Below are 15,251 nucleotides of genomic sequence, written 5' to 3'. Positions count from 1 at the left end.
TAAATTTACTTAAATTGTGTGTTCACAATTTCCTGAAGGGGAAGTTTCTTTTTTATTTTTTTCACGCTTTTATATATTTTACTGGTTTGTATAGTTTTTATTAAGGGATGCCATGGCTCAGTGGCTAAGACGCTGAGCTTGTCGATCGAAAGGTCGGCAGTTCAGCGGTTCGAATCCCTAGCACCGCATAACGGGGTGACCTCCCGTGACTTGTCCCAGCTTCTGCCAACCTAGCAATTCGAAAGCACGTAAAAATGCAAGTAGACTGGAGATTAAGGGAGGATTCAATGGATAGGTTGGAGTTGGTGTGACTGAACACAGCACAAGTGTTTACTGGCTGAGTGCCTTTCCAGATGCCTATGTGAAGTTCGCAGCAATTATTCATTGCACCCAGAGAGAAATATCGGCCTCTATCTACGATCGAACTCACAGCCTCCTGCTTGTCAAGCAAGAGTTCCCTCCCTCCCCCCAGGCCATCACACCACTCTCAGCCAACAAAAATTATACCAGCATAAAATGTTCTGTCCCCATTACAAATCCCCAAGTGGCTTTCTGGTCCTCTGTTCTGGCTTGTTGTCAAATGGTTATATCTTGCTTTCATGTGTGCAGGACAGGTTAATCAAAACATTTACAATTGTCTCTGAGTTTGCTGCTTTTTCCTGAATTACATCAACCAGCAGGATTCTATCAGCCAATCATGAATACAGTCAGCTGTCAAAAATTCTCGAGGTGGATAATCCAAAGCAGTGGTCGCTAAAATAGGAAAGGCTCTCCTGTTTTACTAGGCAACCCAGATGATCATCCCACTGGATAGGCTTGTTTTGGTACTGTGTTTAGGCTAAGGCAGAACAGGCCCCACTCAAATCGTGGAATGACGGCTTTCAAGTGGACCTGTTTTGACAGCGAGTTTAGTTCTAAACTTAGTGTCCAAATAACACTTCCCAGCATCTGATCAAAATATCTGTGTAAGGAAAAACCCCACCACTCACAGACATATTAGCTGACCAATGGCCTTGTTTTGACGATGGATATCCAAAGAATTGTGTCAAAAATAGCCAATCAAGCAGTTGGTCATAATGGCAGCCTAGGAAAGCAGAACTGCTTCTGCTTCTCCAATGCTTTTCCAAAGGACTCTAAATATATAGTCAAAACAGTACATGGTTTAATTTTCAGAAAGTGATTTTCTCCAATTCTTCGTCTTCTATTCTAATATTATTACTATAACTACTTATTTACTTCTGCTAACAGCTTACCTATTTCAATATGTGTTGACAGACCACATGGCATAATTCTTTCACAAAAATTGCAAAGTACAGCCAGAGTCAACCAAATTCTGAAAGCTTCCATGCCACTGATAATCTCTTGTATATGCCACAATTTTGAAGATGCTCTCAATAGGATTGCAACCTCTGAAATATGAAATTAGAGTACATTTCTGAATCAAATAGAACAATGGCACTATGCAAAAGCCTCATGCTTGAAATTCAATTCCCCATTTCAGTCAACTAGCTAGCTAATTTTATTTTACAGAGAAGAATTAGACCAAAAGAAACCTAAAATCCCTTACTCATTGGTAATGAGTCAAATCATGCCTAAAATTGAGAAGGTGAACTGTTATTAAAGAAAACACTTAGAAAAATCCCTCTTCTAATTCTTGATTATTTAGCCAATCAAGCGTTATCTCCAGATGGATAGCTCCTCTGCTTCAACTAAAAGTCATTGCTTAATGGAGTTTCTGTCAAATAAAATAAAGAAGCCAGATACAAATATAACAGATTGCAAATACAAGATCTTATCTGCCTTAAAATTAGAACATAATAAAATGTTCATCTGGCAGCCTCCCTTGCCAAATATGGTAGCTGTACAAAAAAAAATCAGCAAACAATATCCATTTTTTTAAAAAAAGCAAATTGAAATGAGTGTATTTGCCTCCCATTTTTCCACTAATGATGCAGTGCTTATTTTTGAAATAAACTGCCCATGAACAAGAGGTCTGCAAGATAGCAATTTATATATATCTTGATTCATGGGTTTATAAAGGAGTAACAATTAAGAGCTGCTAATCAAATTCTGAAATAAATGCAGTAATTCATATTAAACAGCAATCCTTTCAAAGTGCTAGAAAAGTCTGGAAAATACTGGAGAGAATCCCAGCCAAGAAGTTCCTTACTCAGCCCCACCTCCATCCCTACTCCTTGGCTTTTCTCTGCTACGTGTGGGATGGAATTTGGACCCACAATATTATATAATTTTTATCAGCAGCTGCCTCTGCTCCTTTATTTTGCCTATTTAAAATATGTCTACAACTTTCATCATGTAATACCAGAACTGTCGGTAACATAGTGCATAAGCATAATAATTTATTTAAAAAACAAATAACGGTACAAGAAGTATTCAATAGGCATGATTAAAAGCAGCAATAAACTTTTCAGTGACAATGCTAAAGCCAGAGTGAGAGATTATATAAATGGAAATGCCTGGATACAGATTCATTTTAACTGGAGGCTGAAAAGATTATAAAGTAAGCATTACTTGCTGAATCTTTTGAGGAAGAAAATGTTCCCAAACTGAGGTTCTCCCAGAGCGAAGTTCTTTTCTTTAAAATAGCACTTCCTGCATGGGAGGGATTTGGAACAATGCCATTTTGGAAGTTCTTAAATCATGGCTTGGCATGACAAGTTGGTTCCAAAGTTGTTCTCAAGAGCTAGCAATGAAAGAAATAGAACCTTAAACTGAGTGAAAAATAAGGCAACAGTGCAATTCTTCTCATTGGAATTCTTTTAATGTTTGAATGAATTGTACTGTACTATACTGTACTGTACTGTACCGTAGGGTCAACATCCTGCACAGAATTTCTAAGTCATCTTTGTGGCAATGATGAGAGCATGGATGACCATAGCCAGATCATTTTTGTTGTGAAATAACCATGACTAATATTATCCATGCCACTAAGACCATTTGAAGCTTTGTTTTATTGGCCCTTATCCAGATCATTACCAAATCTAGATACTACTTCAGTATCCGCAGGTAGTCTGTGCTGACCCAGAGAAATAGTGTTACATACCGAGACCAAATGATTGGAACAATAATTCCAAATTCTTGAAATGTCCTCATTCAGAAGCTTTATATAAATGTTAAAGAGCATAAGATATAATGGACCCTGTCATATTGTTTCTTCCTCCCTTACCACTTAAGATAATGTGGAGAATGGAAGTACAACTGCTTCACCCATTCATCACTCCTCTTTGTAGATTCATATACCAAGGTACCCAAGGTCAAGCCATCTTTTGCCCAATACATTTAATCATAAACTGGATTTGCACATCAGTGTCTTTTGGATGGGGAGGACTCGGCAGAGAGAAGTTAAGTCCAGTCCCTTCCTCATTGTACAGTCATGATTCAACTCCATGATCCAATGTGACAAATGAGTGGTCAGAAAGAAATGTTGGATTCAATTCTCCAATGGCAACAGAAAATGACAATTTATAAAAATGAATCATTTAAACATTCTGGGACACTTAATCTCTGGAATTCAAGAGAGCATTCTTAATCAAATGAAACAGTTTTCAAAGTACAAATTTATTAAGAGGTTTAATTATCCTGTAACATAAAAATAAGATGTTATTTTTTAAAATCACATCGCATATACTAATCAGTTTACTGATGGATAAGGCCAGCTATATTCGAAAATAGATTGACCTCCTCTTCTTTGTGGCATGCCCACAAATATTGGAATACTGCTGTCATGTCATCCCTAGTCCTCCTTTTCACTACATTAGACATACCCAATTCCTGCAACATTCTTCATGTCCCCTAATCATTTTTGTCTTTTCTGAACTTTTTCCAGAGTCTCAACATCGTTTTAATAATATGGTACCAAAACTGGATGCAGTATTCTAAATGTGGTCTTACTAAGGCTTTATAAAGTGGTACTAATACTTTAAATCATCTTGATACTATTCCTCTGTTAATGCAACCTAGGATTGCATTGGGTTTTTTGGCTGCTGCCACACACTGCTGGTTCACATTTAAGTGATTGTCTACTACAGTGGTTCTCAACCTTTATAGTGCTGCAACCCCTTTAATACAATTCTCCATGATGTGGCGACCCCAACCGTAAAATTATTTTCGTTTTGAATTTATCGCGCCTGAAGCCGTATTGGCTAGCGATCTGAACTGCTTGTGATTGCCTTGAGGACGGAGGCATTAAAGTGAAGACTCCTCCCCTATTAAGTTTATCGCGCCTGAAGCCAGATTAGGCTAGCGATTGGGAGTGATTGCAGCTAGCTTGAGAGGGAGACATCAGAGCAAAGATTTCTCTCTTTTTTAATTCATCGCACCTGAAGCCGAATTCGGCTAGCGATCTGAAGAGCCTGCAGCTGGCTTGTGGAGTCAACCATTGGAGCGCGATTCTTCGACTCACAAGTATACTTCCCATATTTCCAATGGTCTTAGGCGACCCCTGGCAAATCGTCATTCGACCCCCAATGGGGTCCCGACCCACAGGTTGAGAACCACTGGTCTACTAGGACTCCACTAGCCATTCACCCGATCAAGGTGGCTTCATTCTCTGAAAGCATGTGCCATAAAAGTATGTTTTAAAGATGTTTGCATTTGTGCCCTGTCCCTTTGCATTCTTTTTCTGGCAGCAGAAAACAGCATATGGGAGGGTTTTTTTGTATGCCTGTTTGTATTTCATATTTCTTAATTGCACATCTTCCAGAGATTTCCCTTAATATTAGCAGCTTTGCACTGAGAACCAATGACAGGTCCAAAGTCACCAGATTAGTATTACTCTCCTGAAGTGGGTATTTCATACAGCACTTCAGCACTTTGCCTTTTCTTAAAATCAGCAGAGATTTTGGAGACGCACTTCCACCAAACAAATCCCCGATGACAATCAGAAGTGGTTCCTCCTAAATTGCCCATACAGATTGGTGTTGATTAAATTACAACAGCAAGGCCACTTAGCATAATTAAATCCCATATAAACAATTGGATGACTGTAACTGCCAGCTCCAGAGGGAGATTTTACGAAAATGGGTGACTTTAAAATTTAAACCATCCTGAGAGCCACGATGTAAATGGCATTACCTCTATAAAAGTGTGTATACCCCAGTGGTGGGATTCAAATAATTTAACAACCGGTTCTATGCCTTAATGATTTCTTCCAACAACCAGTTCACTAAACTGCTCAGAAAATTAACAATCGGTTCTCCCAAAGTGGTGCGAACTGGCTGAATCCCACCACTGGTATACCCCATTGAGTTCAATGCCTCTTATTCCCGGGTGAGCATAGCAAACACTCATGGACTTTCGTGGCTCCTTTAGCCTAGCTGACACCTCTGAGCCCATTGCTTAGAATAGAATTGATCATGAGAAGTGTTAATGCCACTTTATAATGCCTTGGTAAGGCTACATTTGGAATACTGCATTCAGTTTTGGTCGCCACAATGTAAAAAAGATGCTGAGACTCTAGAACGAGGGCAGAGAAGAGCAACAAAGATGATTAGGGGACTGGAGGCTAAAACATATGAAGAACGGTTGCAGGAACTCGATATGTCTAGTTTAATGAAAAGGACTAGGGGAGACATGATAGCAGTGTTCCAATATCTCAGGGGTTGCCACAAAGAAGAGAGAGTCGGGCTGTTCTCCAAAGCACCTAAGGGTAGAACAAGAAGCAATGGGTAAAAACTAATCAAGGAAAGAAGCAACTTAGAACTAAGGAGAAATTTCCTGACAGTTAGAACAATTAGTAAGTGGAACAACTTGCCTGCAGAAGTTGTAAATGCTCCAACACTGGAAGTTTTTAAGAAAATGTTGGATAACCATCTGACTGAGATGGTGTAGGGTTTCCTGCCTGGGCAGGGGGTTGGACTAGAAGGCCTCCAAGGTCCCTTCCAACTCTGTTGTTATTATTATTATTGAATAACAGAGTTGGAAGGGACTTTGCAGGTCATCTAGTCAAGCCCCCTGCTCAAGCAGGAGACCTTATACCAGGGGTCTGCAACCTCAAGCACTCAAAGAGCCATTTGGCCCCGTTTCCCACAGAAAAGAAAATACCAGGAGCCACAAAACCCTTCCCGTGCCTGACTATTTCTTGAGCAGCCATAAAACTAGCATATGTAGTTGAATTAAACATTCTGTTTTCTTCTGATTGGTTGGCCTACCTGGCTGGCCTACCGAGGGGTTGAAAAGCTCAATAAATCGTGTGCCAGCAGGTGTCACACATTGGCAGTTGTGATACATTATTTTGAATGACACAGCAGAGGGGTGAAAGAGCTACATGCAGCTCCAGAGCCCCAGGTTGCTGAGCCCTGCCCTATACCATTTCTGACAGACGGCTGTCAAGTCTCTTCTTGAAAGCTTCCAGTGATGAAGCTTCCACAACTTCTAAAGGCAAGCTGTGTGCCATTGGTCCAGTGTTCTCACTGTCAGCAAATTTCTCCTTATTTCTACCTTTAATCTCTCCTTGATCAGTTTCATCCATTGTTCCTTGTGTGTGGTCTTGGGTGCTTTGGAAAATAGATTGACACCCCTCATGTCATCCCTGGTCCTTCTCTTCACTAGACTAGCCATGCCCAGGGTTTTGTTTTTGTTTTTTGCAGCCGTTCTTCTTACGTATGTGGAGATTCTCCCATTGTTCTTCGTATGTTTTAGCCTCCAGTCTTCAATTGCTAAACTGCGAAGGAGCTCAAAGGGTCGCCGCGCTCCTCGGAGACGCTCACCAGCCTTTTGCGCTCGCCCGCCCCGCGCTCCACCCTCCGTCCCGTGGGGGAGGACGATGGCGGCGAGGATTGCGTGGCCGCATTTCCGGGAGCTGCTGGTGGCCCACCGCTCCTACCGCAGTCCCCGGCTCCTGCCCCAGGCCAGGCCGACTATGGCGAACCCGTGCCCCAGCCGGCTAAGCAGTACCGGCCCAAGCCTCGCCACTGCCGCCGCTTCCTGGCACGCTCTGGTGGCTTCGTGGAGGCCGCTGGCTCCAGGCGGCAGCCACTTTCCCCGTGCGGGACCCGGCCACCGGCACCGAGCTCCTCCAGGTAGCGGATTGCGGCGTAGCTGAAGCGGAGGCCGCCGTGAAGGCCGCCTACGAAGCCGGCGCTGCATGGAGCGCAGCTTCTGCCAAGGTGAGCGAAGGGAAGGCGGCTGGCGGCGTCCAGGCTAGCGAGAGGCTGCGGAGGGGGGGGGGGACAAGGTCAGGTTTTGCAAGAGGGAGCGCAGAGATCGGGAGGTCCCAAGAAGCAAATTGGGAGGGGAGGATACGGGAATAAATGCTTCCCAGGGAGCACGTGATCCGATTGTTTCAAAGGGTTGGGTTTCTGCACATGTGCAGAGTGCTTGCTTCTAATGAGACCCATACTGGCTGCTCTTCCCGAAGAGCTCTTGGCAGGTTGATTCAAATTCAACGCTTCCTAATGTGTTTTATCTGCAGCCTCTCTGTATCAAACTACAGGGTCCCCAAAGTACTGGCACAGGCATCATTGCTGTTATGCTTTATGTCAGAACATCTGATGGAAGTATATAAATGTACATACATAAAAGATAAAGACATAAAAGATACCATTGGTATCAGGCTTCATATTAAATTTGACTGTAAGTTTTGGCTCTTCACACAGTTGTTGAGAAAGTGCTGATGTCATGCTGTCATTTCTTCTGATCAGCCCTGCAAATACCTGTGTTTTCAATCTTAATAGTATCTGGTATCTAGAGCTAATTTTTTTTTAAATTGTGCTACCGTAGTTGTATTCAAGAAATAACAGAATAACAAGAGTTGGAAGACCTTGGAGGTCTTCTAGTGACCTCCTTTTTCAAGCAGGAGACCCTTATTCCATTTCAGACAAGAAGTTGTTCAATCTCTTTTTTTAAATCTCCAGTGATTTTAAATAAATCACTGTTAAATAAATAAATTGAATAAAGCACCTATAACTTCAAATAAATCAATATGGTCCTGTGGTTGGATTATGGATTTTTTAAAAATCAGATATGCGATACTCACCGGTAGATTAAAATCCACCTTGCAGATTCAATGAAAGAAATTGCTGTAATGGCAGTTTCTTGGCTTACTTGTTAACTAAATTGACACATGTACTTTGTACAAGATAAAAAGACCGTATGTATTTATATATTTCCAGTATGTAAATAGTGTGAGGATAGCCTGCAGAGGCCCATTAGAAGAATACAAAATATTTTCCTAGTTTTCAGCTTTAATGAATTCTTATTTCTAAAGCATGTATTAATTTATTTATATAGTTTCAATTTTTATCCAGTTTCTAAATAAAAAGCCATGTACTCTCCAGAAGTAATAGGAGGATCAAAGACTTGCATCAGCAATCGATGTTCTAAACTTTCTCCTTTCTTATACGCATCACCGCCACAATACAGAAGAGACGGAGTTAACAGCATGACCGTTTTCATGATTTGAACTTCTTGTACACACATATTCTGGAGCCTAAAACAAAAGTAGATTCTTTAGAATGTAGGAAGTTAGCACTTTGAACTCTTCCAACAAGAATTAAGTCAGACTTACTTCTGCATAGATACGCATAGCGTTTTCTTCTGAGTGTCTTGGAATTATCTTGGTTGCTTTTTAAATGTTAAATATTTTGCCTATTGTTTTTTTACAGGAAGTATCTTTCCCCCCTTTATATTGTTTCAGGCCCCACTTGGCCTGTGTTTCTAAGTACAGTAAATCCACTGTACTAAAACTAATCAATGACTTTTCAATCACAAATTGCTTATGATACAAACTCAGCCCATACAGTGAATCATGAATATTCAGTCAGTAGATCAACTGAGTAAACTATGCTTAAATTAGTAACTACAGGTGGGATATTGCAAAACATAGCTACTGAATGTTTGACTATGGGGCTGATGTATTAAAATCTGCTTTTAATTTTAGGAATAATATTAGACTAAACTTTGATCTACTTGATGGATTTGTTGGAATAATTGAAATTGAATAAGCTCTTTATAAGTTATAAGTTATAATTATATTTAGACAAATTTGCTTTTGTTTTCAAATTTATTTTTACCAAGATCCTTCTATAGTACTATTTTATTTTTTATTCAGGATAGAGCGGTTTTGCTTCGTAAATGGTATGATTTGATGATAGAGAATAAAGATGAACTTGCAAGGATCATTACAGCAGAAAATGTAAGTATAAAGAAAAAGGAAATCTTCCACTGAGGCTACGGACCTGAAATTTAGCTTGCTGAATACAGCTTTGCTTAGAAGAAAGTTCAAGCAACCAACAGATGGAATTCAAATGTCCTTCCTTCCACTATATTCTAAATTATATAGGCTGGTTCATAAAATATAGCTGCTGTATTCACACAATACATTAAGCCAAACAACAACAACATCATAGCATAGTATGATGACTTAGTTCAGACAGCATGTTAAGGCAGTGGCAGTGCTTGCCAAACACACTGAATCCTGATTTAGACTTATGTGACTCCAGCCCATGTTACTGTTCTGTGCCGTCAAAATTGAATTAAGGGCAATGCTAAACTGAAGACCCTATTGCTTCTAAGCAGCTAATCTTCTAATATTTTGAATACAATGGTTTTGCGTAAAACTTCATTAGCTGAGTGATTCAGTACCAAGGGCTTAAGAAATAAATAGATGCTACAAAAGTAGCATGGGGGCAGGTTAATATTTCTTTTATATTTATTTGTGAAATTAATTTGCTGCCTATCTAGGCAGTTTACAATGATAAACAAGAAGAAAATGAAAGGAGTGTAAACAGAAGTAAAACGGAACATAAAATAAACAATGAAAAAGGAATACAAGAAATACATCAATATAATAACCGAAAAAATGGATGAGTGGAGAGCAGAATGGAGGAGGTGGAGTCTGCCATCAATCCAGCAATCACCTCCAGTATATATTGCTTGAATAGGTAGAGGAGAAAATAGCTACAGAAGTGTAGTCTGAATAACATGCAAGAAACATCCTGGGCCCTGCAGCTAGGAAACCCCAAATGGGGCAACTGGAAGGTGATAGAAACAGCTGTTACTTATATTATCTGTTTGCTGAGTGAGCTGACAATGGCATGTTGGGAGCCAACAGGGCTGAAACTGTTCTCTGTGTCAGCACTTCCTAAAGTGTGGTCTGGGGTCTGGCACGATCTTTGCAAAAGATAAAATAATGATCCTTAGCAAAGGTACAAATAATCACGCTCTTTTGTCTCCAACCAGAGTTTTCCAGATGTGATTTTTCCCCCAGCAATCTGGTAAAAGGAGAGCTCTAACTATTGGCAATCAGATGATCTAAGCCTTTTAAAAAAGTAGCAAATAAAATAACAGAATAGACAAAAAGGAGCCATCAGAATTTGCAAGTAAGCCCTTAGATATTTCCAGATCATTTGACCGTCTCCAGGAGAGCGTTCTACCAGGTTCGCCTGTACGCCAGTTGCGCCCCTTTCTGGACCGGGATGCCCTGTGCACGGTCACCCACGCACTCGTGACGTCCCGCCTGGATTACTGCAATGCTCTCTACATGGGGCTCCCCTTGAAGGGCATCCGGAGACTACAGTTAGTCCAGAATGCGGCTGCTGGTGATAGATGGAGCCCCTCGTGGCTCCCGCAGACACCCATCCTGCGCAGACTGCACTGGCTACCTGTGGCCTTCCGGTGCGCTTCAAGGTTTTGGTGACCACCTTTAAAGCGCCCATGGCATTGGGCCGGGTTATTTACGGGACCGCCTACTGCTACCGAATACCTCTCACCGACCCGCGCGCTCTCACAGAGAGGGTCTCCTCAGGGTGCCGTCAGCGAGGCAATGTCGCTCTGGCGCCCAGGAAGGGCCTTCTGTGGGGCTCCCACCCTCTGGAACGAACTACCCCGGACTTCGCCAGCTGGACCTTCGGACCTTCCGCGGGCTTAAAACATACCTATTTAATTGTGCAGGACTGAGCTAGATTTTAAATTTATGGGTTTTAATTGGGTTTTATTTTTATATTTTAATAACGGGCTTATAGAATAAGTTTTTTAATTGTTTTTATATTGTATTTATGTGTTTATGTGTTTTTGAGTCCTTCGGGAGATAGGGCGGTATAAAATATGATTAAATAAATAAATAAATAAACAATGTAAGAAAAAGAAGTGAATCCTACTAAAACAAAGGAATGGAAAAATGCATTTCTATATATCCTTCCAATAATCACTTTGTGTCACCTTTGAATAATGTTTCCAAACTAATAGCTGTGATAGATTATCTGTATACTCTTGGTAAAATGTTAATGCCTTCTGCACTGAACATTATTGCATTGTGGGTTTAACAAGTGAGTTTCCTGCTTTTATACAAGAATTCAGGAAACAAAATTAAAGATTTGGTTTAAAAAATGTGGTCAGTAAACTGTTATCTCAGCCTTAGAAAAACTGCCTAAGAAACAAGATGCTTACAGAGAAGAATTGGGCTAGGTTCCCTCCCCCTCTCTCTCTCTCTCTCTCTCTCTCTCTCTCTCTCTCTCTCTCTTTCTCAACAATGGAGTCCTTTGTGGTCCTTGAGCTTGATGGTTTGCTTGTAGACATTTTATTACCTGGCTAGTCAGGTAGTGAAGCATCTACAAGCAAAAACAACCAAGTTCAGAGTTTGCAAAGGACTTTATGGGCTAGGATCTTTCATTGCATACTATGTAGCTATAATGTGATTTGGTTGCTTTGGGCCTTGTGTGATGTATAAATCCAGTCATTCCAAATTACAAATCATAGTTTTCAGATTAGTGTATTTTATCAATGCAGCCATTTGAAGTTCATTGACTGAATTTTCACTAAGCAAATTGTTGCTTGCACAATTTGTGAACTTGTCTTTGGAACCCATGGTACAAAGATCAATGTTTCTGATTTGTGTATCTTGGCAAAAGGTATATTTTTTTGCCCTTTGGAGTTTTTTTTCTCACTTCTTTTTCTCATTTCTATCATTTATTTTAGATTTAAAGCCTTTTTTGTTCAACTTTTTAAATTTATATTGCCATTTTGCTTATATTTTGCATTTTTACAAATTAAAGATTAAATGAGGAAATTAAAATAAATCTTGGCAAAAGTGTAGAATCACAGGTTTTGAGATAAAGTTTCCTTATATAAGGGTACCGATTCCTTGTTCATTAGTTTTGGGGTTAAACAAATTAATAAGATAATAGTAAAGCAAAAGAATGTCCATTTTGCATTTACTATTATTTATTTATTTATTTATAAATAAATTAAAAGGTTATTTCATACAAGCCTGCATACTTGTTCCAGATATTGGCATCAATATCTTGTTATTTATAATGGACAAGCAACTACTCCAATATTGGGGAGGAGGGAGAACCCTCTATTTAAAGTATGTACCATATTGATATAGAGGACAACAATAAAATTTTTAAATGAAGGCACAAAGGAATGAAAAGTATTAATAATTATTTTTTTAAAGAAGAGATGTTTTACTGTGTTCATTTATTTGTTCACAGGGAAAACCGCTGAAGGAAGCAGAAGGGGAAATCTTGTATTCAGCTTCTTTCTTGGAATGGTTTGCTGAAGAAGCCCGGCGTATTTATGGTGATATTATTCCACCTTCAGCAAAAAACAGGAGAGTCTTTGTGTTGAAGCAGCCTGTGGGAGTTGCTGCCATCATTACACCTGTGAGTTGGCTGCTTTATAGAAATCAAATTGGGGATCCACTTAAGAGAGAAGGGGTTCCAGAAACATGGTGCTGTCACAGAAAAGGCTCTAGTTTTTGTACTTTAAAAACAAACGTTTAGTAGCAGAGAGAATGTAGACTGACTCTTAAAACTTCTGGCAACTCTCAAGTTAATCTCATTCCAGCTGTTCAGGATTGAAATAACAGGGTGTGCAATAATCAGAAGATACAAATCAGTGAATTCAAGTAAAGCTTGATTCAGCTTGCACTAATTTCTGTTCAATTCAGAACTTTGTATTTCCCATATAAATGTAAATGTAAGTAGTCCTTGACTTACAAAAATTCCCTTAGTGAATGTGCAAAGTTGTGACAGCACTGAAAAAAAGGGACTTCTCAGTTTTTATACTTTGCAGCATCCCCATGGTCACGTGATCAACATTTGGCCACTTTGCAACTGGCATGTATTTATGACGGTTGCATTGTCCCGGGGACATGCGATTGTAACTTTCCCAGCCAGCTTCTGACAAGTAAATCAATGGGGGAAGTTAGATTCACTTAATGACCACATGATTCATTTAACAACTGTGATTCACTAAGCAACTGTGGCAAAAAAGTAAAATGGGGCAAAACTCACTTAACTGCCTTGCTTAACAACAGAAATGTTCAGCTCAGATGTGGTTGTAGGTCAAGAACTATCTGTAAACTTAAAAGAGAGTTTAGAATCAGATTCTGTTTGGCCTCCTTTAAACATACATAACATGCCACACCCAGAAATCTCTGACTTTTTCAAACAGGTCCATTTGGAGATATTTTGGAATCTGCTTTTATGTGTCATTAATAAGAGTAAAAAGTGGGAGCTACTATGCAGGACAAGATAGCCAATGATTTCCAGAATATTATTACTTCCATTAGTAAGAAGAGTAAATTTATTATCTTGTTTTAGATATTATTTTTGGCTAGAAATTTCAGGACTTGCCAGTTAGTTCAGTGTGCCCCATAATTCTGTTGATATTAAACTTGTTTGTATCTTTTTACTATAGTGGAATTTTCCAAGTGCTATGATTACCCGAAAAGTAGGTGCTGCTTTGGCAGCTGGCTGTACAGTAGTAGTGAAGCCAGCTGAAGACACACCTTTATCTGCCTTAGCACTAGCCGAGGTAAGATTTTTTGTACATGTATGTATGTATGTATGTATGTATGTTTAAATTTATATGACTGCTCAACTTGCTCTCAGTGACTCTAGGCTTCTTATAAGGATAAAAGCCTAATACAAATACAATAAAAAAGCAATAATATGATATGCCAGATATTTTTTTAGCATAAAATTATTGAATATGAATTGTTGGATGCGGTTGTGGCAATATTTTAATACAGGATACATTATTTTATGCAAGTATCCAGATTAATGACTCTTCCCACCAATTATTTCTTACCACAGCTTGCAAATCAGGCTGGAATTCCTGCGGGAGTATATAATGTTGTTCCATGTTCCAGAAAACAGGCAGCAGCAGTTGGAGAGGTGCTCTGTACTCATCCCTTGGTAGCCAAAATCTCATTTACTGGCTCAACAGCTACAGGAAAGGTATGCATATTCATGCATTTAAAGTTTTATACTCTAGGTTTTTTTAAATCTTCACCAAGTTGTGACTAAAGCATTTTTGGAATAATGTTGATATTTGTTTAAATAAATTTTAACAATTTCCATAGTTCAGCTGTCTTGGAAAAATTTGTAGAATCTGTTCCTTCTTCAAGGATTGCTATCCTTTCTACTGGCCCACCTGTTGTGTCCAGGTTGCTGATCTCCAGATGCAATGGATGTCTTGCCCAGGGGTGAAATCTACAAATTTTCCCTACCGGTTCTGTGGGGTGGCTTAATTGGTGGGCATGGCTTGGTGGTCAGGTGACCTGGTGGGCATGGCTTGGTGGTCAGGTGACCTGGTGGGCATGGCCAATAATGATAAAAAATAAAAATAATAAACAAAGTATACAAAACTTGGGAGCACACGGGTCTACCTTCTTTAAAAACATAGGCACTGGTCTACTAATTACCTTTTTTTGGGAGCACACAAATCTACGTTCTTTAAAAATAGAGGCACCAGTCTACTAGCCGCCTACAACACTGATCAACTGTAGTGCGGCCCTTTGAAGCACTGCGGAAGTCATTTAAGGCCGTTTGCAGCTATATCACCACCGAGAGCTTCAGAGACAGAGAAGAGGAACAGCGAGGTGTGGGTGGGGGGCAGGGATTTTGCACCGATTCTCCGAACTACGCCCCCTTCACTCGGATCGTGCGATCCGGTTCAAACCAGGAGCATTTCACCCCTGGTCTTGCCGCATCTTTAACTAGTGCAGTATAGATATTCACAGGTAGCCATGATGATGCCCAGATGATCAAGCATACACTGCGACATCAGAGCATATGCTATTCATAGTTGAATCTCAAGTCTGTCCACAAGAAAATAAAAAATAGATATTTTATTGCAAAGTCACAATGCCCATTTCCTTCATGTGCCCCCTTTTGCAGACTTCAAAGCCATGGGTATTGTTGCCTAGAGATTTGGAGTTCCGCAGATATGAAAAACATCAAGCCATGGAAATCTGCTCTAGGCCATCAAGTTTTCATATGAAA

General features: G+C 39.9%; 1 protein-coding gene across 1 annotated transcript; it reads left to right on the top strand.

The window, feature by feature from the left end:
* Positions 1–6,959: 6,959 nt before the first annotated feature.
* On the top strand, positions 6,960–14,288 carry LOC131187285 (succinate-semialdehyde dehydrogenase, mitochondrial-like; the record flags this gene model as incomplete). The annotated part of the gene is made up of 5 exons (XM_058161550.1): positions 6,960–7,127; positions 9,071–9,154; positions 12,453–12,623; positions 13,663–13,779; positions 14,061–14,288. Coding segments are annotated over 5 exons (753 nt in total), but the record flags the coding sequence as incomplete, so codon positions are not given.
* Between the last annotated feature and the right edge of the window lie 963 nt (positions 14,289–15,251).

The sequence above is a fragment of the Ahaetulla prasina genome, unplaced genomic scaffold, assembly GCF_028640845.1.
Source record: "Ahaetulla prasina isolate Xishuangbanna unplaced genomic scaffold, ASM2864084v1 Contig177, whole genome shotgun sequence".
In the NCBI taxonomy this organism is placed as follows: Eukaryota; Metazoa; Chordata; class Lepidosauria; order Squamata; family Colubridae; genus Ahaetulla; species Ahaetulla prasina.
Note: the sequence above shows the minus strand (reverse complement) of the source record. Positions and strands in the feature narration are given on the sequence as shown.